A 24,237-nucleotide genomic window follows, 5' to 3' on the forward strand; every position below is an offset into this window, starting at 1 on the left:
CGCCATATTGGATTTCAAAATGGCCGCCACTTGAAATCGACATTTGCTATTATCTCTGGACGTAATGCAGCTATTGACTTAATTCTGGTATATAAATGTATGTTTTTGGGGGCAAAGAATCCAATGGTACCATTTTCAACTTAATATGATCTATCACAGTCTGTTATATAATTTTATTTGGAAATTAGAGGCAAATATTGGATTCAACACAATACTTTGAAAAGAATGTCTTAGTTCTGTAAATGTCTTCGGTATAATACTGACATGCTACATGGTCTAGTATTTGAGGCTAGGTGTACTGGTACTGAAGATACGTGTACATAAAGTGTCATGTTAACAAGTTCAGCATTGCCACAAGTACATGTATGTTGTTGACTCATCGTCATGTGCAGTCCTCTTCACACACACAGAGGGCTGTGCACTGAAGGACAGCCTTTTTGCACTTGCAGCGCCTCACACACCCTTTCTTGCACTTGCAAGAAACCAGCTCAATGCAGCTGTGAGCTGCCTCAGTTAGCCTGGTCCAGTAAGGTGTGTACTGTCCTTCTTCAGTCCTTGACCAACCCCAGTTGGTTGGTGGAGGGAGCTCTGGTGCTGGCAGCAGTATCTGACCCCACACATGTCCACCTTGATACACTGCCCTCTTGACATGTTCCTCCAGAGCTGCCTTCGTTGGAGGGATGAGCTGCACATTGTTCTTCCTTGCGAAGAGTTTCCTCCTGGCCTTGTCAATGTCTGTGCATTTGCTGGTTCGATCATACAACAGGATCACGAACCTCTCGATGATGCGCATTGCATCGTCTGGTATGTCACGAGGTGCAGAGGACAGCAGCAGCAGCACCTCAGTGAGTTCTGGCAGTACCGTCCAGACTGCCCACGCAGTCTTCTTGCCATGTCTATGAAAACTAGACACAGTGTCGCATCCAGTTAGAGCGTGGAACATTGGCAGTGCACGAGCCTTCTCTCGTCCCAATCCAGCTGCTATTTCGTGTGCTGCTCGGTATCGGAAACTCTGGCCTGTTTGGAATGCCAGCCAGTTTGTCTTCTGGTTGCAACTCCTGTGCCAGAGACACTGCCAGCACCACATCGGTGTCTACAGTCCGGATGAGTATTGCATGGTGTTCATGCTGGACTGCATGAGATGCATGCAGCAACATCCGACTGTCAGCTTCTTCATGGTTACATGGGGTGAGTGAAGTCAGATCTGGCAGTCGTGGCTTGCTGACCACTGCCTCTCCATCAGTAATGACGAGTTGCTTGTCCTCCTGGTCAAACCATTCCATGAGAGCTGCTGAGAGGAACCTGAACAGCTCGGTCTTGTTGCTCTCCACTCGTAGGAAGTTCTGCCAGTTTCCTGATATGGCTGCGGCAGCCACCACACGTCTCCGCACACCTTGTCCCCGCTTTGCACGTGTACTACCTTTCAGTGAATCAGCAAGGTAAGTACCCCAGACCAGATCCAGGCGTGACACTGTTTGCAGCTTCGTGGACATATATGGGATGAAGATCTGTTGTGCATACTCTTCAAAGGTCTTTGATGCAGCCAGCTTCAGCATCTGGACGATGGCTGCTCCATCAAGCACAATACAGGTCGTGACAGGAGTCTCTGTCTTTGCGTCGGAGACTTCTTCCAAGCATGTGAGGAGATCACTCTTGGTACCAGTGCAGAGGCTTCCACCATCAGACAATGCAGGAGGACATGCCCGATTCTCGTGAAAAAGAACTCCTCAAGGTTTCCATCCCTCGTCTGGCAGCCAATGTACAGGCGTGTGAAGAGTTCACGGTCATTCTTGATGGAGGCGAGCTGTTGCTGACCGATGCTCTGGCTTCTTGGAGTGGAAGTGCTGAACACCTTCAGCTTGTTACGAGGAATGGGTGCGTCCACTGCCTTTGTTCTGTCCAACAGACACTCTCTGGTGAAAGCCTCCAACTGCTTTTGGCCAATCCTCTTGGCATTCATCACGGTCTCCACAGCAGCAGGATCTGCGATCTCCTTTGTGTCCAGTTTGACTACATCCTGACTCTCCTCCTCGAATGGGTTACCCATCTCCTCTATGACATCGACGAGAGAGCGAACATCTTTCACAAATTAGGCCTGTACACTTGGCGTCTGATGATGTGTGTCTGCTGTTTGCCGTCTCCAGTGTTGGTTCCCATCCTGGAATTCTTCGATCACCCTGGCAACTTCTGGTCCCGCAACCATCCAGCGACGTAGGGCACCAGGGTTGTCAGTGAGCCCAACTGCTCCACAGTCTCCTTTGATGCAGGCATTATTCTGCTCATGTGCCTGGTCAATCGGGATTGAAGAGAACACCCTCTGTGTTTTCTGAACGGTGAAGTGGCTTTCCCTGAATTTCCTGGCTACATCTGGGTGTTTGATGGTGAGTTCGGTCATGTCCTTCAGGTGCACTGGTATCCACCTAGCATAGTGAGTGTGATCCAGTGCATGGAACCAGGGGACCAGCTCTGTCAGAGCATCGAGGTACATCATTAACGATCCCTGCCTGAGAGAACGCACATACACTAGAACCAACAGTTCTAGTTCCAGCACGGCTGCCCAGTAGTGAAACTGGGGGATGTCTTCTCCTCTCTGGCAACACCAGTCTTCAAACTCCGGAAGGTCCTCTGCATCCCTGGTTTCTCCCAGACAGTAGTGGTTGTAGGCACGGTGTTGCAGGATGTACAGTGCTGCTGCAGTCACTTGATGTGCTCTTCTTGTGCGCAAGACATGGGATGCTCGCAGGAATGAGTCTGCTGTCCCTGCTCTCGCAATCTCGGCTTGCACAAGTACTTGCACCCAACCACTCCCTTTCAGCCAGTCCCCCAGTGTCCTCAGTGCCCTCAGTGCCACCATCTCTATGTGAAGGCCACCAAACATCACCACAGCTCTCTGGCCACTTCCACTGTATCTGCTTGGCCAAAGCAAACAGTGGCTGATCAACGGCGACCACTGGTGTCTGTCCAGGATTCAGGTGTTCCACAGCATTCTTCACGACGTCCATTGATTGCCGGATCATGGCCACTGTGTGGGATCATGTGTGAGTGCCGGATCATGGTCACTACCACTGGATTCCTTGCCCCCCAAAAACATACATTTAGATACCAGAATCAAGTCAATAGCTGCATTACGTCCAGAGATAATAGCAAATGTCGATTTCAAGTGGCGGCCATTATGAAATCCAATATGGCGGACATAAAGAGAGAATTTCAAGTGGCCCAATATCTGAAAATGTTCGCAACATATTAATGTACATTTGTGCCAAATTTGGTGCTTGTATCACAAAATGCACAATTCTTTTGAATATTTGGGCTCAGCCACCCCACGAAAACCTCAGGCAGCAGAAACTCATCTCTGGGCACATCGTGAAGTGCCGGGAGAAAGGGAGGATTTTTCTTTTATTTATTCTATCCCCTTGTCTGTATTAAAGTCTGTGTGGAGGCACCTCAAATAGGAATTTCGGTTCACCTCATTGTTTTTATTATTACACTTTGAATTACCATTGTAAATATTTCATTTATTTTCATTAAACCCCCATATTTATTTATTTAAGTTGCTTGTGTTGTCTATTTGTCGTGAGTTCGAGTATAAACCCTTGTGCTTCCATCAGCAACATGTCATTGCCACTCTCCGTCCCACGCGCACCATTAATCTCTAAGGATCACGTGTTTGTCTCGAAAGGAGAACCGTTTGGCTATCCATCCAGGAAGAGGTTAAAACCTCCTGGACAACAGTATACTGTGCTACGTGATGGTTCATAAGTGCTCTGGGGCAGGAATGTTTGCATTAGGGTAAGGGGGAATGTGTTATGTGTTTCATGTGCCATGCCATTTGTGAGTTTTTTTTTTTCTTTTTTTTCCCCCCACCATTTTTGAATTTTAATTCCCCCCTGCAATATGCAATTCCCTTCATCGTCCACACCTGCAATAAATTCATGAAAGTGTTGATACACGTCTCAATTTATCGTGGTTGGACTGAGATAGAGTTCACAGTGGGCAATCGATCAGATTTCACTATTGGAACAGTAGCCCACATAATATGGCGTTGGTTTGCTCGGCCAAATAATTAACCATCACATTGTCGCTGGCACGATACCCAGTCTGCCACGCTCAATTCACCAGCAGGGTAATCAGACTGCATGTGCGAGGATCCGGGTAGAGTTAAGGGTTGCAGACGGTGTTCGCGGTCTCACGGGACGCGTCGCTCTCAGAGTTATCCAAAGGCAACGTCCGTAACAACAGCAAGGTAATTTGAAGTTTTGAGGAGCAAGTCTCTCATTCACTTATTTTAGCCAAAAGTATCCTGACATACTGACGTTCAGAAAAGAAGGACATTCTCATAATCTCGCACAAATAAATAAATGAAGAAACAAACAAACTTACATCCAACTCTTCATCCATCTCTTTGACTTTCTTTTCTTTGTTCCACAGGTCCGCCTCCACAGTTTTCCGACGGTCCTCCTCATCGCGCAGGGATTGCTCGAGGGAATGGATCTTCGTGAAGAAAATCTCATTCTCTCGCTGAAGTTTATCTTGAAGTGCCAGGGATTCCTTGAGTTCTGCATGCCGAGTGGGCTCGGTGCGATGCTGCAAAAGTGCCAAATTAGAATACACGGACCTCGTTAAAGGAATAAAAGAAAACCCAACACAAAACAAAAACAAATAATTCAAACAGACATAAAATTAGCGAAAACAGACACAACGAACCTTCACCGATTAACGACTGCACGACATCAAGTCTTGCCACCACTGTATAGCCATGTTTGATCCCACCGGCTCGAGTTCAGGATAACAGTGCAGTACATCTCAGATACGTGAAGCATTTGACCCCCTTTTTGAATACAAAGTCAAGGCTCGTGAAGGGCCAAGAACATAGACCAGATCAACAAGTAACAGAACAAAATAACGAGAAGGAAGGGGGTGAGAGGGGGGGCAGGAAACACACCAAGAGCAGGGATGAGGGATAAAAGAGGAAGACTTGGAGAAAATGAAGACGAGGGGAAGAGGCAGGGGGTGAACAAGATGGAAACAGAAGCAAACTCTCAAGGAGAACACTGGAAAGTTGGAAGGAGGCATGCTTGGTGAAGACTAATGAGGGTAGAAAAGATCATCGTTTTGGACTGGGGACAATCTGAAATGGTGGTGAACAGCTGCAGTGAAGATCTGGAGGTAAGAATGAGATGGAAGAGAATGTGGAAGTTGGTTCCACAGGTGGGAAAGAGAGGAACGAATGAGTTGAGGTGAGCTGTAGCCCGTTTGAGAGATAGGTATACGAGTCATGACATTACGGATGTGGATGAACGTGCAAAAGTATGAACCACGACACGGTGTGTGTATATACAAATATATAAGGAGCACACCGACTCAAGATGTGACATGACACCGACGTCCTGCACATAAATTATGCCAACACGCCACCTCCAAACTGGGATGGTGTCCATGGTCCAAGGTAAGCCCACTGTGTGGCACCCGGGTCTTTGCAGAGTGAGATGTGGCACCCGGGTCTTTTATTGTCAAGGGGAAATAATAATAATAGTAATAATAAAGCAGAGCCACCGATCCAGATTTCACCCTTGGTACAAGCTCGTCAGGATGATCCACTGCAAAGGAAACCTGAGGACGTCATTTCATTAATCTATGTGAAGGGAGACCTTTGCCCCTTGTCTTAGGGTCAGGGGACATGCAGAGGTTAGCATGTGCAAACCCGGTGTGATGTCCCTCGTGTGCTTTGCCCCCACTCCCCCCTCCCCCCTTGCGACTTTAAATCCACCATTGGTCTGTTCCAACAATCCCCCCTCTGCCTCTCTCAATCCATCAATGATCCCCTTCAAACGTCAATCCAATAACCCTCTTTCATCCCATCTGTTTTTCTTTCAACCCCGCAGGTATATTTTCTCATCCTTCAGTGCTCAAGTCTTCCTCACCACGAGAGTCTGCTCATCGATTTATTCTTCACCACCAACCACCTGTCGCTCACTGGAAACAATTGATCCTCCAGAACGGCACCGAATTGCATTTTCCACATTCTTCCTTCCCTGTGCTTCCATATTCTTCATCCTTACATTTCACACGTTCATCAAAAAAGCACGATACTTGATGCATATTCGTGGCCTGTGGGATGGTGCTTCTCGCATGCGAACAGTACAACGGATGCTTTGTGCGAGCAGGAAGGAGTTGGGGGCACTCTCCACATTCTTCACGCATGAAGGGGGGGGGGCTCGGGGTGCTCATGGCGATCACCACAGAATTGCATGGGATTTTCCGTGGACTGCGATTTGGACCTGCCCCCATCGGATGTGCACTAATGGGAGGGCAGCTCACACAAGACAGGACACGAAAAACCATGTCGAGAAAGCAAGGAGCCCGGAGTGTTGAAAGGTCAGTCGCCAAAAAAGTTTGTCCGCCCAGAGTGAAGAGTCGGGCAAGAAAGAAGCCTAGAATAGATAAATAAATATACCATCAGAGATGGGGAATCCCCCGCCATGGAATGAAAAAGGTCATACATATTCCAGATAATGAGGGAGGTGAATTGGAAACAAGACACCATCTGGTCATCATCTCGAAAAAGTTCCCCAGGGGTGAGGAACGTAGTAACCAAAAATAATTGAAATCAGATAAGCGGTTTTCCATTTATTACAAGAAACATTTTTTGAAGATGGCCGCCCAAGTCGGCCATCTTGGATCCAGCCAAGCCCAAAATCAATAGGGTTCTTCCTTTTCAGGTGGTACATGTGTGAATCAAATTTCAAATCGATATGGGGCGAGCAGTTTACGAGTTATCGCACTCACAGCTATAAATGTTGACGCCCGGACGGACGGACGGACAGACGACCCGGGTGACAACAATATCCCCCTTCCGCCATGCGGCGGGGGATAAAAACCCAGAACGTGGCTTGGTTCGTGAGGAACCACTTGTCCCGTGTGCACGGTGGAAACAGAGCGGCTTGCCGGTGGCATATCTGGAACGCCAGAGAGGATTTGCAGACTTGTGCTGGATGTGTATCCAATTGCACCACATCGCCACTCAACCGCCCATCTTTCTGATCCTCCCCCCTCCTCCCCTGTACATTTGGACTGGCACAGCCCCATTTGGTTGTGTGAGGGAAGGAGTCGACCCCATGCGCCATTCTTTTTTCTCTGTTCTGGGATTGAATGACGGCCACATGTCTTTTGTCCGAGTAGGATTGTCCTTGAATCGGTGTTAGGGTCAAGTCTGCTTCTCTGTGCCTTTTGCCTGTAAATACTCATTTTAATGATTGCTTACTTGGTGAATAAAGACCTGTAAATAATGTGCTTTTAACCATTGAGTGTGCACATAAATATATTGTTGGTTGCTCTTTGAACCTTTTCTGTCTTTTCCTTCATTGGTCCATCACAGTGTACAAACACAGTGAGACGGAAGTTGTACCCCCACGTGATTTGCACTCGTTAGCCAGTGTACACTCACTATCACTCGGCCGTAATCCGAGTGTGTGCTGAGGGCACAAAACCCAGTTAATTTAGTCAGTTCCTCAGGTAAACAGACTTCGACAGATAACCCTTAAATTGATGGTGGTTGCTTCGCAACCCACCGGACTGAGTTTTCCATGGCACTTCGGCAACCAGGACCACGCGTTCGGAAGGAACCAGAGGACTTCCCCTCGTGGTGAACCTCGAACACCAGGAAGTAACATTGCATATTTTGAACAAAGCAAAGAAAACAAGTGGTGCAGCAAAAAGTTATATTGTTCAAATCATCAAAATTCTTCTTGAGCAGGCATGATTAGAGCCTCACTGCACATGATTTTGGTGTTCACAAGATGTCACACCAAAAGAACCTTGGTTTGACATTCTACGAGAGAAACACATGAACAAATCATTGCACAGGAAAAAAAATAAAATAAAAAACTTACATCCAGTTGCTCTGCCAGGTCTTTGAGCTTCTTTTCAAGCCCACGCTTGTCCGACTCAATCGTTTTCCGACGTTCTGCCTCATCGTGCAGTTCTTGCTCCAATGAGCGGTTTTTCAAGACCAATTGCTCTTTCTCAATTTGAAGTTCATCTTGTGCCGGGAGCTCAAGCTCAGGACGCCGAATGGCATCGGAACAGGCCTGCAAAATTGGAATAAGTCTGATTAAAAACTAAGGCAACCCAAAAGATAAAAATCCGATAAAAAGTAACATAGTGAATGAAATCAAGAGCAACTCGAGGGGGAGCACTCGGTAGAGTGCAAAACCTCCGCCACCAATACTGCTGGGTCGCTAAAGTGAACCTGATATCCTATTCATTGTAGGTCAAAACGGATCAGACTCCACTGAACCACGATTGAATAAACTAAACTAGATCGACGCACATGTAGAAATGCCAAAAAAATAAAATCGAAAATTTTTTGAAAAAAAAGTTGTAAAATTATTTTTTTTTTTGGTTGGAAATCACTTAAAACATGTAGAATGCAAAAAAAAAAATTCAAATATTTTTTCAAAATGGCCACCACAGCGGCCATATTGGACTTTGGACCAAGTCCAAAATCTAATGGCATGATCCTTGGACCATACCTAATCCCCCCACCAAGTTTCGTCGAAATCCGTCCAGGAGTTTTTCCATAATACTGTTCACAAACAAAGAGACGGGTGAAAACAGTAACCTCCCTCCATCTTCGATGGCGGAGGTGAATTAAAAAATTACAACCACAAACCTAAGCACTCGGCTGAGACTGCTCCACATGGAGCCTTGTCGTTGTCCAGTCGTGTTGGTTCCCGTCGACTTGGGGAACAGAAATGGTCGGCCACGACCGAACGAGACTTGATCTCGATTCATTTGACGCTTTTTGGTTCTTAATCGAATCAACGTTCTCAAACAGAAAATACGAAAAAGCATGTACGGCATATTATCCGGACAAATAAATTCGACAAGCACGAGCTTCGATGGGTAATTAACTATTAGAACAACAGTTATGGATGGAACTTCATAAAAATAAAGGAATGAACAATTATATTCGAGGACAACACAGGAACAGAAGACGAGTATTTGCAATATCTACAGGAATGCCGCGTGTCGTCGACAGGTGAAGTTGTTTTTCCCTTCTGACCGCAACAGCAGGTAAAGGGAGAGATGTCTTGTTGCTTCAAATATTAAATAACTTGAATAAATTAAACGCCCATCAGAGAACAAAGGGTTAATGACCGCGATGTCAGCTTCTCCTCGCTTCCCACAGCGGTCAGCCTGTCTCGATCGACGTTCCGTTGAATCAATCTGTCTGTCTGTCCACCGAAGCACATAGACACTAGCCTTCACCAGCAAGACTATTTCTTCGTTCTACAGAGACGATAAAAGTTTGTACGTAGTTTAAGGATGTTGGGACCAGGAGGGTAATCGGTACAAGTGAGAAACTATCCACACCAACTACTTGATTGATAAACCAATACCTCTTGCAGAGTACTTGATCAACCCACAGCCATCATTCATGCCTGTGCAATATAGACAGGAAAAATAATTAAATAATAATCACCCACTACTGTTCGATCGAACAACTTCCTTCAAAAATAGGGGCAATATCCCCCTGGGTGCTCACCTGGAAGAACAATGATACCGAGGAGAAAGTCAACGTGGGATGGAATGAGCAAAATGTACCAATGAACCAATGTTATAGCAAATACCTATTTGGGGGGGGGGGACCACCCACCCCCACCCCAACTCCCCCAGTAACCGCACCACTTAGACACCGATTTTTAAAAATAGTGAACAAACTTTCGGACATCACAGGTGATGAAGGTTGTGATAAAGTTTCATCGAAATTGTGTGTGCAGTTTCAGAGAAGATGTTGCAAGTATTTATGGACCGATGGACGACGGGCCATCCCAAAAGCTCCCCGGAACGACGTTCGAGGCGAGCTCAAAAGTTGCATCGGAAATCAATTTGTCTTCATAACTCCACGGAATGTTTTCATTTTGAAGAAGATCGTTTGGTGCGTCAACTATTAATATCAAAAACCAATTGAGCGAAACAAGTGAATACTGGGCAATCCCATGTCAGCAATACTCCCAAAAACGAATCGACAACACATCAAGTGCCTTCGACTCAGCTCAACGCCACGATGTAATACTGGTCATTACAACAAAGGGTTTTAAATCACTGGAAAGCGGTTTGGAGCCACGTCAATGCTTGAAAAGTGGGAATGAGGAAGCTCTTGAGAAGGCATGCACACGACTACCATTGTCCATTTAATTTGCTCATTAAAAGTCGTCACGAGTGCTGCACATCAAACCTGGTATAAACTGGGATGGTGAGAAAAAAAAAAAAAATCAAGAAAAATCACTCAAAGTTACTCATCTTAAACTTGGACAGGATGCACATGAAAGGTCAAAACTAAATTGTAATTAAATTGGATAAAAATAACAATATAAATTTACAACTTTCATGTCACAACGACGCGATGTGCGTCGAAGGATGGTGGGGCGCACTTGTCGAGCCTGCGGGTCTTGCAGCATAGCTCAAACGACGGGAAGTGCAGGCAAACACGCTCGGCAACGGGTGTGGAAAACCGATATAATCCATGTTTATGGAACAAAATTGGATTTAAAAACAAATAAATAAATAAAACCTTATGATAACACGAGATAACAGGAACTGTGCTCAAGGCCGTAATCAACATTAAAGGTGGTCCGATTGTTGAATGACTGACACACACACACACACACACACACACACACACACACACACACACACACACACACACACACACGGGTGACACCAACAATTGATCAAAACTTACATTCAGCTCAACTTCCATCTTTTTGGCTTTCTTCTGCAGCTTCCATCTGTCTGCCTCCACAGCTTCCCGTCGTTTTACCTCATCGTTCAAGGTTTGCTTAAGAGAATCGTTCTTCGAGAACAAGCTTTCCAACTGGCGCTGAAGACTATCCAACTGTCCCTGAGAATACAGATCTGCTTGTTTCTTCAACTCAGAGGTATGCTGCAAAATAATAAATAAATAAATAAAAAAATAAAAAATTTAAACCCGACACAAACCAAAAATCAGAACAAAAGCAAATATGTCAAATTTATAAATCCAGACTGAAGTAACAGCAAAGCTAAACAAACATTTCCAACCGATCGGCCTCAAGTCCTCATTTGCCAGGTGTAGCGGAGGATTAACGCGTGGGCACGCGGGGCCCGTGCCCAGGAGACCTGACCTCAACGTCGGCCCCGGGGCAAAGGTGGCGTGAGGGCCATACAACCCATGCGATTGCATTGGGCCCCACATGACCGATCACGATTCACAACCCTGAGAGATGTCCTGTCCCTCCCCGCCCTCCTTTCCAAGGGTGGGGTCTCACTTTGACCAACAAAACATATCAACTTGTGAGTGGTGATACACAGCATAAAGGGACAAAGGACATCTCAACAAAAGAAAGCACTGGCACATAATGCAAGGATTAAAAAAAGAAAGAAAAAAAAGTTTTACCAGACATGACTATTACAAAATTAGGGGGTGAGATAATTAGTCGGAGACAAAACAAGAGGAATAATAACGACATTTAATGTTTAGAAATGCAACACCAATCACAGTAAAATGTGTACAGTTCCTCATGTTAATACATATCGGTATTGTTGAGCAAGTCCACACCGCAATTTATTGTACAATCATAAAAACACCCCTCATTAGTAAATGGACTAACCCGTGCGCACAGCAGCACATTGTGGTTTTTAAAAATCAGGGAACCTCTTCCCGAGGGTGCAACAAAACAACCCCAGCGGTGCTGAAAAAGCAAAAACATCTCTCAACGACAAAGGAGTTGAAGAACAAATAAATAAATAATAATTTAAAAAACACCCAAAATTAATTTCCATTACACAAGTGGCAGAACCACAAAAGGGTCTTCGGTCGAACACCAGCACATCTGAGGTGCGTCCCATTACCAATCAGCTTGACATCGCTTGCTAAGCCAGCCGTTCCTTAACGGTTTTGTTGGACTGCTTACTTGAGTGCTTAAGACACTTAGCATGCACTGGAAAATAAACTTTTTAGCTCGTTAATGAGCCTCGGTCTACGATGCACGTGCAAAATAAATAATTACATAAACGAGATAACTGACGCCCCTGCAAGTGCTGGGGGGGGGGGCAGTTACCAAGTTTCTTGAAGACCACTCAAGTGGCTTTACATGGCAAGTGATAGCAACCTGATGACTGGTAATAGAACACCTGAATACGGCATTCCCCCACGGGAGGAAGGAAAAAGGCAAGAAAACATGGGAATTCCTCCAGATTTTTTGCAGTTGCATCTAAAGCAACATTGTGTGAAAATAGTGCGAGTGTGAAAATAACACGGAGTCCTCTATTTTTGGGCCTAAATATTTTTATGCCCAGAGCCACCCCCCAAAAAAAATCTTAATCGGACTCAGTAGTAGTCGTAGTAGTCGTCGTCCCATCAGCTTGGGTTTCGAGACCATAAATTCAGCCGGTTCTGAAGTACCAATGAATAACAATTCTCTTCCACAACATGTTCCAATCTTTTACTGAATTTCACCTCGTACGAGGCTTTGCGGTTCTCAAATGATCAAAACGGGACCTCCACAAGCATTCAAGCTCAAAAGACTAGAACAGCACTCATCAGAATTCATACCCCCACCAAGCGAAACAGTCTACAATTTGTATCCCACTGATGGGCCAGATCTGCATACGGACCTGAAACAAACACCAAACGGCTTGCTATTGCCACCGACTCAACTCATCCATTAAGTTTTTGCCATAATTTGTCCACAACTTTTTGAGATATCCTGTACCCAGACAAACACACAGAAAGGGGTGAAAACATAACCTCCTTCACCTTCGGTGGCAGAGGTTATGAGCAAGTTGAAATTAAATTTTATTTTGCTTTAATCCTGGAACTTTATTGTCAGGCCTTACATTTAAAAGAAACATAATATAGAAAAAGAGAGAGGGAGAGAGAAACAGAGGTAAAGAACACTAAAAGATAATACGATATTTATATTAAAGGCAAAAGTACATTCATCATCAACGTCCACGAACGAATAATGCTGGAAGACGGGATTCCCGTTTAACGTTCACCCGAGGGACGGCACCACACATCGATGAATCATCAATGTGAAACACGAGGATGACAGTTTTTAGTTGGGCTGGGATTCAAAACAAAACCAGACAGCTTAGAGGCGAGTGTGCATACCTCAAGGCCATCCTGCCAGCCGAGACGTGGTACAAAAGCAATAGTATGGCCAATTCACAAAATAAGTTGACAATGGAGGCATGGAAAGTAACCCTACCGCAAGCTGTTCTTCCATTGCTTGAACTTTCTTTTCTTCCTCGAGTTTGTCCATGTGCAGCGTTTTTTTACGTTCTTTCTCAGCATTCAGGGATTGCTCGAGGGAGTGGTTCTTCGACACAAGCATCTCCTTCTCTCGCTGAAGTTCATCTCGCTGCACCACCACCTCCTCAAGTTCTGCGTGCCAATTGCTGTCAGACATATGCTGCAAAAACACCAAAAATTCAAGACGTCGCAGAACAAAACCAATGTGCAGTCATGAAGAGAGCAGGCATTTTTCTCGTGTGGGCAAAAAAAAAAAAAATACAAACCAAAACAAACAAAAAAAACTCAAATATTGATCAGAAAGCTAAGAGAAGAAGAGCAATTAACCCAACACCGGCATGAGAAATACTGAAGCTATTTCACACCTTTGCTTTGCCTTTACAAACACCTTTGCTTGGGATTATATCAATATTCTAGATTTGCGAATGCTGGGCAGAACCATCCAAGTGACTACTCATCGAAAGGGAACCCTGCAGGTGGTTTCGGAAAAAAATAAATAAACAAATAAATAAAAGTGCACATTTTTAAACACGAGCAAACGGTCTCTGTGAAGACCGTCAAAAAGGGACTGCAAGTCGCAGTTTAATTGAGCAGACAAATATTTCCACAATGGCAACGGCACATCATCGAGCCTCAGAGTAGATGAGAGCCTGCGCTCTGAACGAAGCCAGATGTCCCTGGAATCCAGCTCGGCGGGAGATTTACTGCACAAATGGCAATGTTGCATCACGTGAGGACGAATGAAAACGCACAGGTCAAGGCAGTGTGAACATTCTGGAAACAAAACCTGCTTTGAGGCACGTGATAGGCCTGAACAAACTTTGAACACTTTTTTTTTTTTTTTTTTTTTTTTGAAAAAATGGCGTATCCACTCAAGCTCACCAGACAAAGTGGAGTCGAAAACCTCGGGATGAGATCAATATTCTTCCCAAGAATGGAGATGCCAGCCCATAGTGGAAAGCAGCACTCATCTCTGCCATGGCCTGGGGCTCCAGCATCACAACTCGCTCTTCGAGATTCTGTGGAATCTAAAGGGGCCGTCACACCTTGACGTTTTAGCCAGCGTATGAAAAATTTGCCGAACCAAGCTGGCACACGTCGAATACGTTATGGGTAAGCTTTGCATACGTTAATAGCAAGCTGGCATACGTCATATGCCGAGAAATTTTCAGCATGTTGAAAATTGACGTACAACACACGTTCCGCATACGCTGGCATAAGTTGAAGGCAAGCCACGTGATCGTTGACACACGTTACTCATAAGTCGAAACACTTCAATGTAATGGTTAGCGTCAGTGTTCCAGACTCCCTGGTTTTTTTTTTTTTTTTTTTCTTCGGTATGACGGTGATGTTGATATTCGATTTCTCGCGCAGTTCTGATTTAAATCGTTGAGCGGCAGCCTGTTAATTATATTATATCATAACCGCACTAGAAATCGAAGTGTCAACATCAGTCAGACCGAAGAAAAAAAAAAAAAAAAAACAGGGAGTCTGGAACACTGGCGCCAACCATTATATTGACGCATTTCGACTTATGAGTAACGTACAACTAACGTGTGTTGACGCGTGTCAACGATCGCGTAACGTGCCTACAACTTATGGCCAGCATTATGCGGAACGTGCGAGTCATACACTGGCATACGTCGAAAAATTTCAAGCATGGAAAATTTGTCTAACACCTCGGCATACAAAGACGTATGCCAGCGTACTACGAAAAAAAAGCCAGCGTACTACGACGTATGCCAGCGTGCTCTTAACGTATACAAACTTACCCATAACGTATTCAACGTGTGCCGGCGTTTTAGCCAAATTTTGCAAACGTCAAGCATACGCTGGCTAAATCGTCAAGGTGTGACAGGGCCTTAAGGCTCAAAATTATTGGGACCAACCATGATGATGCTGGAGCACAAAGTATGCTGCTCACATTACAGGGAGACGAGCCTGGTGTTGGCCTCGTGGTTCGGGTGGTGGCTTGGGATCCTAGGGTCCTGAGTTCAAGCCCCGTTGGCTGCTGAATTAATACACCAGGGGGTTGACTCAGCCTGTCATCCTTCCGAGGTCAGCGAAATGAGTACAAGTGTGTACTGGTAGAGGGGCACTGCATCAGCAACACAGTCACGCTTCCAAGAAATGATAGCTACCCCGGTGGCTAAGCTGCCATACGCAAGAAGATGATCACAGGCAGATTCTCATCAGGTCAGGTATGGGAGTATGCACCGGAGCAGCACGTCACTGCGTGCACTTTCTGCCGGTAATCCAGAGGTCTCCGACTGGCCTTCCCCCAGGCAGATGCCTGGCCCATCCCCATCTCCTTGAGATGCTGATGAACCTGCTGCAAACACGAGGCAGGTGGTCGGCCCATTGGCCTCCTCCACCCACGAGGTTCCCTCGCTGAGAGAATCTGGTGAGCAGGATCAACTTCAGGAAAACGAGCCACATGTCCATGCTGACGCTCATGGACCATGCAGGTAACAAATCTCATTTGAGTCTCCCTCAGAAACCGCTCGTTTGACACAAAGTCCGACCAGCGATAGCCAAGGATTCTCTGAAGAGACCTGGTACCAAAGAAATCAAGTTGCCGTCTCAGATCCCTGGTCAGAGTCCAAGTCTCACATCCATAGAGCAAAACTGGAAGCACCAAGAACCTGAAGACTTGAACTTTCATCCTCCCGCACAGGTACCGGCAGCGCCATACCCCATTATCCAGTGAATCCATGACTCCCCAGACGTCTGTTCACCTCTGGCTCACAGTCAGCAGAGACATGAATATCATTGCCAAGGTAAGTGAATCTCTCTGTGACCTCAACATCCTCACCACAAACAGGTACAGACAAGATGGCAGCATCCAAGATGTCATTGAAAGCCTGGATCTTAGTTTTGACTCAGGAAACCCATAATCCCAGTGGCTCCAACTCCATGTTCAGCACCTCAAGGGCCCCCAAAAGGATATCTAGAGTCTCTGCAAAGATGACTGCATCATCCACGCAATCAAGGTCAGAAATCTTGACATTTCCAAACGATGCACCACAGCTTCTCTCCGACATCCTCCCGAGAATCCAGTCCATGCAAGTGCTGAAGAATGTGGGGACCAGCACACGTCCCCGACAAACTCCAGTAACAACTGGAAATAAGTCAGAGATGGTTTTCCCACATCTCACAGCACTCTCAATACCAGAGTACCAGAATATAGTTCAGACATCCGATTGATCAGTTTTGGTGGCACTCCATGAAGACCAAGCATCCTCCATGGGCATCCCGATTCATGGAATTGAACGCTTTGCAGAGATCAACATAGGCTGCAAGCAGCCCCTGCCAAAACTCTCGTCTGCGATCGGCGAGGACACGAAGGGCAAGGATACGATCAATCGTTGACCTCTTTGGTGTAAAGCCTGACTGCTCTGGATGCTGGTGCTCAAGCAGATTGTGGCAAACCCCATCAATTATTATCCGAGCAAAGACCTTGCCAGCACTGAGAGCAGCATCACCCGTTGCTTCAGTCCGAGTGAACACCCTTCCCTTTCCAGAGAGGGACAACAAGGCCCCTCTTCCAGTCAGTTGGGATGATGCCTGTGTTCCAGGCAGAGCACATAACTGCATGCAACGACATGAGTACAGCATTTCCACCAGCCTTGAGAAGTTCAGCATGGATGCCACGGATCCCTGGAGCTTTGCCTCATTTCAACCAGTTCACTGCAGCCCGTGCTTCCACAAACGAAGGTGGACCACAGTTGATTGGAGGGTCAGCAATTGGGGTTGTAACACCCCTGACATCCAACTCAACAGCTGGTGAATCGGCCTCGTACAACCTCTCAAAGTAACCGGCCCAGCGGACCTTCACTTCGGACACTTCTGTCAAGAGGCCACCACCTCAAACTGCAGAAAACAGAGGGATGGGCTTGGAGGAACACAATGCGCGAATTCCCCTGCAAGCAGGACAATCACGACTTCAGGTGATGCTTTATCCCCTCAGATTCCTCGCACATAGGCCTCCTTGTCCACCCTTAACGCACGTACAGTTTTACGCCTCAACTCTGAACAGTTCAGCTCTGCTATTAAGCCTGGCCCTGCGACTCTGGTCAATTGTCAATGGTCAATGGTATCCAGTATCCCACGAGACAAAATTCTTCTGCACCTTGCGGTGAGTTCCAAGAGATCAACCGACATCATGGACGGTGGTATTGAAGGCACTCCACAACTCTTCAGGATTCCCAAAAGCACACAGACCACAAAATCTCCACTCAGCCCCCAAACTCCTCAGCGACCCTCTCATCCTTGAGCTTGCCAGCATCCAGCCGAGGCTGGGATGGTGCCATTCTCCCAGATTTAAGCTGCAACTTCAGAGTTGCTACGAGCACGAGATCGGTATTGAGGAACTGAGCACTCTGGGAGACCCTGCAGTTCTGGACCATCCTCCAGTGACCATCAGCGAGCACATGGTCAATCTCCTTTGCCACACCAGAGTTGGAATACCAAATCCAGCGATGAGCCTGTGGCCACTGAAACCATGAACCGGCCACCCCAAATCCATGGCTTCTTGCAAAGTCAAGGAACTTCGTGCTATTCAGAGGTTCACAGTTCCAGAGCCACGGGGACCAACACATGTCTCATAACCATCCCTATCAGTTCCAGTCAATGCATTGAAATCCCCCAAGATGAGAAGAGTATCTCGCCTGGTGCACTGATCAACCAGACTTGAGCGTAGCATAGAATGTGTCCTTCACAATAAGATCACTCGCCTTAGTCGGAACATTTGCAGAGACACGACACTCAAGGAGTTACGAATCCTTCGTCTCAAAATACTGTTACGGTTGTGGGGGGGTGGGGGGGGGATGGAGCAATTCAATATGAAAGTTTGGGTTGAATAGCGTCGTTTGGTCTGTGGACGTGTTGGAGAAAACTATGTAAATTAAGCAGGGAGACTGTGAGCTTAAGTGTTATGCATCAACACACAGGGGGGGTACGGTGATAATTTGATAGGGATCAACGATAAGTTCTCCCCAGAATGCAACTGCCCCCCCTGTGACTTTTCCCTACGTTTTTGTATTACAAACAATGGAAGAATTCCGTTTTTATAACCTGACCAAGCAGGCGAGAAGCCCCCGCCTTCCCAGGTTTCGCGCGAGCAAACCATGCCACGGAGGTAGAACGGTTGTTCGGGGTGATGTCAGACAGAGTTCAGAGAAGGAACACACGAGTGTGGAGTGAGAGACGCATGCGGTCAAGAAGGAACATATCTCGGAGATGGCCTTCAAGAACAGGGCTTGACGGCTGGCTTACCTTCGACGCATGAAGAAGACGGCACGATTCTCATATTCGTGCCGAGGCGATTTGGCTCGCGTACTGAGAAAGACGTTGGCCATCGACTCTTGGCTGGTCGTACGAGACGGGCCTCAAAGCTTCTTGTATGTCACCGAAGGGGACGGTGCCATTTTGAAAATAGTGCATCAGCAGTTGCGACAGATGAAGAAGCTGCACGACGTTCAGTGAGCCTTGGTGTTGAATATCGCTCACAAATTGCCCGACGAACGTTCCCGCTGCGAGAAAGCGGCTTGGCACCATTTTGCACGCATCCACACACGCAGGACGAAACGCATCGACTCCAAGTTCTCTAAAGACCATCTCTGGACAAGTTAAGTGCCAGAATAAAGGAAGGATTTTCTTTGATTTCGTTTCCCCTTGTCTGTAATCAAGTCTGTGTGGAGGCACCTCGACTTTCGACTTTAGTTGATCGCGCGCAATGTTATATTCTGGCTATTGTTCCTTGTAAATATTTATATTGTCATTAAATTCCCATGTTTATTTTAAGTTGCCGTGTCCGTGTATTTGTCGTGGGGTTCGAGTAAAACGCCCCCCAGGCTGTGCTCCCCCGTGCCTCTGTTGCTCCGCCATTGTGCCACACCCCTCCCGCGTGCGTTCTAACCTCCGAGGATCAACGTGTCCGCCTCCTAAGGAAAACTGCTCGGCTGTACAAGCTGGCGGTGTTGACCACCCGTCGCCACAATTTGTGTCAGGGGATTAAGCTGGACCCCTAGTAACGCGACAATTCACTCATTGACCGATGTTACCTTAATTACCATGGGAATCAGCTTATTGGACACAGCTGCAACTCCTTGAGCATGGTTACCATCAGAGTGAACAGACCAATGGTTGGTGTAACCAACCGCCATACTGATATCCAAACGCTTGAACTCAGAACAGACAGGTGACCATTCTCTCTTCGGGAGAGGACGTTCCAGGCACCCACCTGAATGGAACACCTCAGGTTAAACAAAGAAGACTGCCGTCTGGTGGACGACACCTCAGCACCACACCCGGGGAGGTTAACGATTGGGATTCCATCTCGGACTGGTTCGGCAGGATGCTGTAGTCCCCCACCTCTGATGCCACCAAAATCTGACCCGGGGAGGTTACTCCGTGGTTTTCCTCCTTTCAAAGATGAGGGGTCCGAAGGCTTTGCCCCAATCCCGTCATCCGGTGAGCTGCCCTGTGGAGAGCAGCTGCACAGGAGGTACTCCCAGAGTGGATTTTCAGATTTCTTCGTCGTATTTTTTGTGGAATGAAGGGTTTTACGGTGGCCGGAGAGCAAATCCTGCCACCAACCTCCTAATAAAAAGCAACCCAACTCCAGGAAGATGTCTGCAGACACTTGTGAGCCAACGGCCATCCGTGTCTGGTGCCCAAGGAGCTCCTCCGCCCTTTGACAGGTTTTGTTTTTAATCCTGCTGGGTGTCCATATCCAAACACCCTCCTCACCGGGAAACCTTGTGGGGGGGAGATCGTTTAGTCGACGACAACCCGACCATGAAACGGGTTAGTACAGGTTTACATGGTACCTGTAGCAGGTCACATATCTAATCTGGCCCGACAGGATTAGAGGGGACTCATCATAGCATAACTACTCCAGCTAATCCCCATCAGAACATGCAAATTGGTAAAATAATATGCGAGGATCATTTCAGGTTCCTCACTTTCATTTTTCCAGCCTCTCCTGCATTCTTTCAACCACTGATATGCAAGGCCTTGCTCTCACACAGACCCGGAAATTTGTCAAGTTTATTAAATAATTCAGAATAACTCCGGGCAGCCAAAAGCCGAGAATGAAGCACATGCACACACGAATCGAGCAATTTGATGTCGGCTGGAAAGCGAACAATGACAAAACCCTTGATCCAAATAATAGGAACACAAGGAACCTCACCTTCAATTGTTTTATCTTTCCCTGAAGTTGGAGAAGCTCCTCCTGCATCCTTTCCTCGTTGTCCATACTTTTGGCGAGTCTGCTACTCAGGGAGTTCTTCTCCTCGAGCAGAATCTGCATTTCTTCAAGTTTGTTTGACAATTCTTCGGAGTGCCTCTGGGCAGCAGAGAGCTGAGCTTCAAGCACCTGCACACAGTCGAGCAACTTGACGCCGAGTGAAAAAGTGAACAATGACAAACCCCTCGAACCAAGCAATTTAAACACAAGAGACCTCACCTCTGATCGTTCCATCTTGCCTTGGAGTTGAAGAAGCTCCTCCTGCATCCTTTCCTCATTCTCCATACTTTTGGCGAGTCTGCTACTCAGGGAGTTCTTCTCCTCGAGCAGAATCTGCACTTCATCGAGTTTGTTTGCCAATTCCTCGGAGTGCCTCTGGGCAGCAAAGAGCCGAGCTTCTTCGAGCACCTGCACACACCAGTCGAGCAATGTGATGTCAAGTGATCGAGAGCAACGACGAGCCTTTCAAGTCACGCAAACGCATCTCTGAAACCCAAGTACAGATGAACGATGGATTTTATCAACCTTGAACCAACAAAAGCACGTTCACTGCAATTGGTAAAAAAAAAAAAGGGTGGCTCGTGTTTCGAGCACAAGTCCTCCAGAGCAAAAATAAAAATAAAAAAAAATAAAAAAAAATAAAAAAAAGAGAGGGGAGAAGGCCCAAAATGTCAGCCACAAACACTCAAATGACAGATTTTATCAAACAAATCTTATCAGAGTTGGATCAAAAGGTGGTGTTATAATTACCAAGAAAATTCCATATTTTGTTCTGCAAGCTCATCCATTAGCCCGGTGGGTTGCACTCGGTATTGAAAACCACCAACACCACCACCACCATCATGACCACCAACTGAACATCCAGAATCAAATAATTCATACCACTTTTGTCAGCCACACTCAAACCCACAACCTCAAGGATGCCAATCTTTCATTTCTCATGAAAAAAAAGCTACCATACCTACAAATATATTGTTATGGAAATGGCTTCTTCATTCGTATGCAGCACCATTGGCCAAGAGTTCTGTGTGGATAAAGAAACAGACAGACAGACAGACAGACAGACAAACAAACGGAGCCAAATGCAATACCCTCTCCTTTGGCGAGGGTAATCAGAGTGCCGAAGAGGGTGCAGAGGGGACCATTGACTGTGTGGAAATGCCTCGCAAAGGAGAACACACCATGGGTGTGGGGAAAAAAAAAAAAAAAAAACACAACAACAATAATCTTGCTGTGCTTCGTGGTGCAGTGCACAGCTCTGCGGACATGTTCCATCAGTCTCTCCAATCAAACTACTGCCGTGTCCCGCGTTTCCAATGAGCGCGGAGCCATAAAGTTAAATCATAAAGTCGTTAAGACACCAGGGGCGTGAGAGATGATCATTTTATAATCCATTTGTTTTGTTGTTATTGCAACCGAGTTATCTCCTCTTCCCCACACCCCGTTTCTTGTTGATGAGAAACTGTTTTGTGGTCATTGGGAAGTTGGGTCAATGGAAATTGAAGCATATTTTGTTAATCGAGCAAATTAAAGCCACGAGACCGGTGAACTTGGATCACCCAATTGAGGTGCCATTTAAAAGTGAGCCGCCGAAAAAGGTCTGCTCGGTTTATTTCCATCTGCAGATATGCCACGGCCAAGTGGTTCTGAATCCGCTGACCACCATGCAAGTTACAGGCTGATGTGGTGAACCCTCCTCCCCTCCCCACCTGGCAGTTCGTCCGTGTGGTTAGACTCCCACGACCGTAGCACTGGCATCAAGAGTGGCATACCAGACTTCAGAGAAACAACATCCCATCCAATTCAAATTAAAAATACAATTGTTTGTTTGTACAAAAAAAAGTTTCGTCCGAGAGTAACTCCCATTCCTGGGAGGAGGGACAGAGGAAGGGCCCAACACTGGGCGGATGCTGCCGTGTCTCCAGAAAAAAAAAAATTTAAAAAATTTAGAAGGGAGAAAGAGGACCGAGGAAGACACAAAAGCAAAAGTCCCACATCCCCCCTACCTCAGAGTACAACACCCCACGGAAGCCAAGCACGAAGCGGCAGAAGAGAAACGACGCCAAAGAGACACGAGCCAACACTTTATGGCTACGTTTCATAACATTTGGGCCGACATGAAAGTTGCCAAGAACAAAATGGCGCCGAGTTAAAGGCCAATACAGCCAGACAAGCCCGAGCTGGCAGGCGACGCGAGCCGGCCAAGCTGCGGTGTCAGCATCCTTGGGCAAAGTCAAAGCGGCGTAGCAGAAGGCGGCGGCCAGCCAAACAAGGTTAGAGGGCGATTTAAATCGGTGGAACGACACCACTGGACTGACAGCTGCCATATTAGGACATGGTTTCAGAACTGATATTGGGCACAAGGGAACAAAGAATAAATGTTTTAGTCGCAGAAGTGTATGACCTTTGCAATTGGTTTGGAGCAACGAATTGCCAGTTGCTGTCGCATTGATTTGGGTCGGGACATCTTACGAATGGGGTTGCAGGAGCTGCCACTGGAGGGAGTTGGTCTTGAGAGGAAGGGGCTGGAAATGCCCGACTCGGTGACAATTCCCCCAGGCGCTGAGGTGATCGTCTCGGCGAGATAGCAAGCAGGACCGACGTGGCAGGAGCCAAACGGTCTGGTGGAGATCCTGGCAGAGGGACCCATCGTAATGGGTCACACGTTGGTAAAAGCTGACAAACCAAGGGTGGCAGTCAGAGTGATGAATACCAGCACAGAGCCATGGAATTTGGGGGACATGAAGGTGATTAGGTGCTCCTCGATGACTCACATCAGAGGTGGGGGACCACAGCATCCTGCCGCACCAGTCCGAGATGGAATCCCAATCGTTAAGGAGAAATTGGCAAAACCCAATTGTGAAATGGTAAAACGCCATGGCAGTGAGTTTGGCCGGATGACAGCAGGAGACATTGAGCGAGTCGAATGGTACGAATTTGGATATCTCTCCTTCGTCTTCCGAAGACACGGATGTACGGGGCCCAGTAATATACCAAATCGACATGAGAGAGGCTCAGCCTGTTCGCCAACCGACCCAATGGCTTCCTTCAGCCAAGAGGGAGTAGGCTGACAAGCATGTGAAAACGACGAGAGGTGTCAGAACACTCGGCAAGTCCTTGGCCGTCTCCCGTTGTGCGAGTCAAAAACGAGGATTGGACCACACAGTTCCATGTGGAACATTGCCAGCTGAACAATGTGACATTCAAGGATTGATGACACCAGAGATGCTGTTTTAAGCTCCAATTAGTTATCTACACAAAATTTCAAAAGTGGGTATTGGTAAGTGGCGAAGGATCACACAGGAAGACAAAAATAACATTTCCCACAGGTAAGGGACCGTCTCAGTTCGCTGTGATGAGATTCCAGGTTGTACAATTCCCCGGCCACATTCGAGCGGTTAAGGCAACGCGCACCGAGTGGCATCGAATGGCAAACTCATCTTGTTTATTTAGATGTGTTGGTACACACCAAAACAGACAGGATGTCACAAATGCAAGTTAGCTGTTTGGACGCCAATGAAAAAAGCAGGGTTGAAATTTGGGGGCTGTCGATACCCAAGCAGGACGACAAATATCCGAGTCTTCAGGTCCTTGGTGCTTCCAGTCTTGCTCTACGGGTGTGAGACTGACTCTGACCAGGGATCCGAGACGGAGACAAAACTCCTCCTGTGCCAGGTCTCTT

General features: G+C 46.7%; 1 protein-coding gene across 11 annotated transcripts in view; it reads right to left on the minus strand.

Annotated features, from left to right (window-relative positions):
* Positions 1 to 24,237, minus strand: part of LOC147012292 (uncharacterized) — a 129,875-nt gene that overhangs the window by 14,008 nt on the left and 91,630 nt on the right. For 8 of the 11 annotated variants that reach the window (XM_085856217.1, XM_085856218.1, XM_085856220.1 and 5 more), the window contains 6 exons: positions 20,775 to 20,963; positions 20,499 to 20,702; positions 13,257 to 13,460; positions 10,748 to 10,948; positions 7,890 to 8,087; positions 4,381 to 4,584 (listed from right to left, as the gene is read on the minus strand). In XM_085856217.1, the coding sequence (XP_085712343.1) occupies positions 4,381 to 4,584; positions 7,890 to 8,087; positions 10,748 to 10,948; positions 13,257 to 13,460; positions 20,499 to 20,702; positions 20,775 to 20,963 (1,200 nt within the window). The remainder of the gene's footprint in view (positions 1 to 4,380; positions 4,585 to 7,889; positions 8,088 to 10,747; positions 10,949 to 13,256; positions 13,461 to 20,498; positions 20,703 to 20,774; positions 20,964 to 24,237) is intronic. The other 3 variants (XM_085856214.1, XM_085856213.1, XM_085856215.1) reach the window with 1 other exon arrangement.

Source organism: Eptatretus burgeri, chromosome 15 (assembly GCF_056783735.1).
Source record: "Eptatretus burgeri isolate ZD-2024b chromosome 15, Ebu_testis_v1, whole genome shotgun sequence".
In the NCBI taxonomy this organism is placed as follows: domain Eukaryota; kingdom Metazoa; phylum Chordata; class Myxini; order Myxiniformes; family Myxinidae; genus Eptatretus; species Eptatretus burgeri.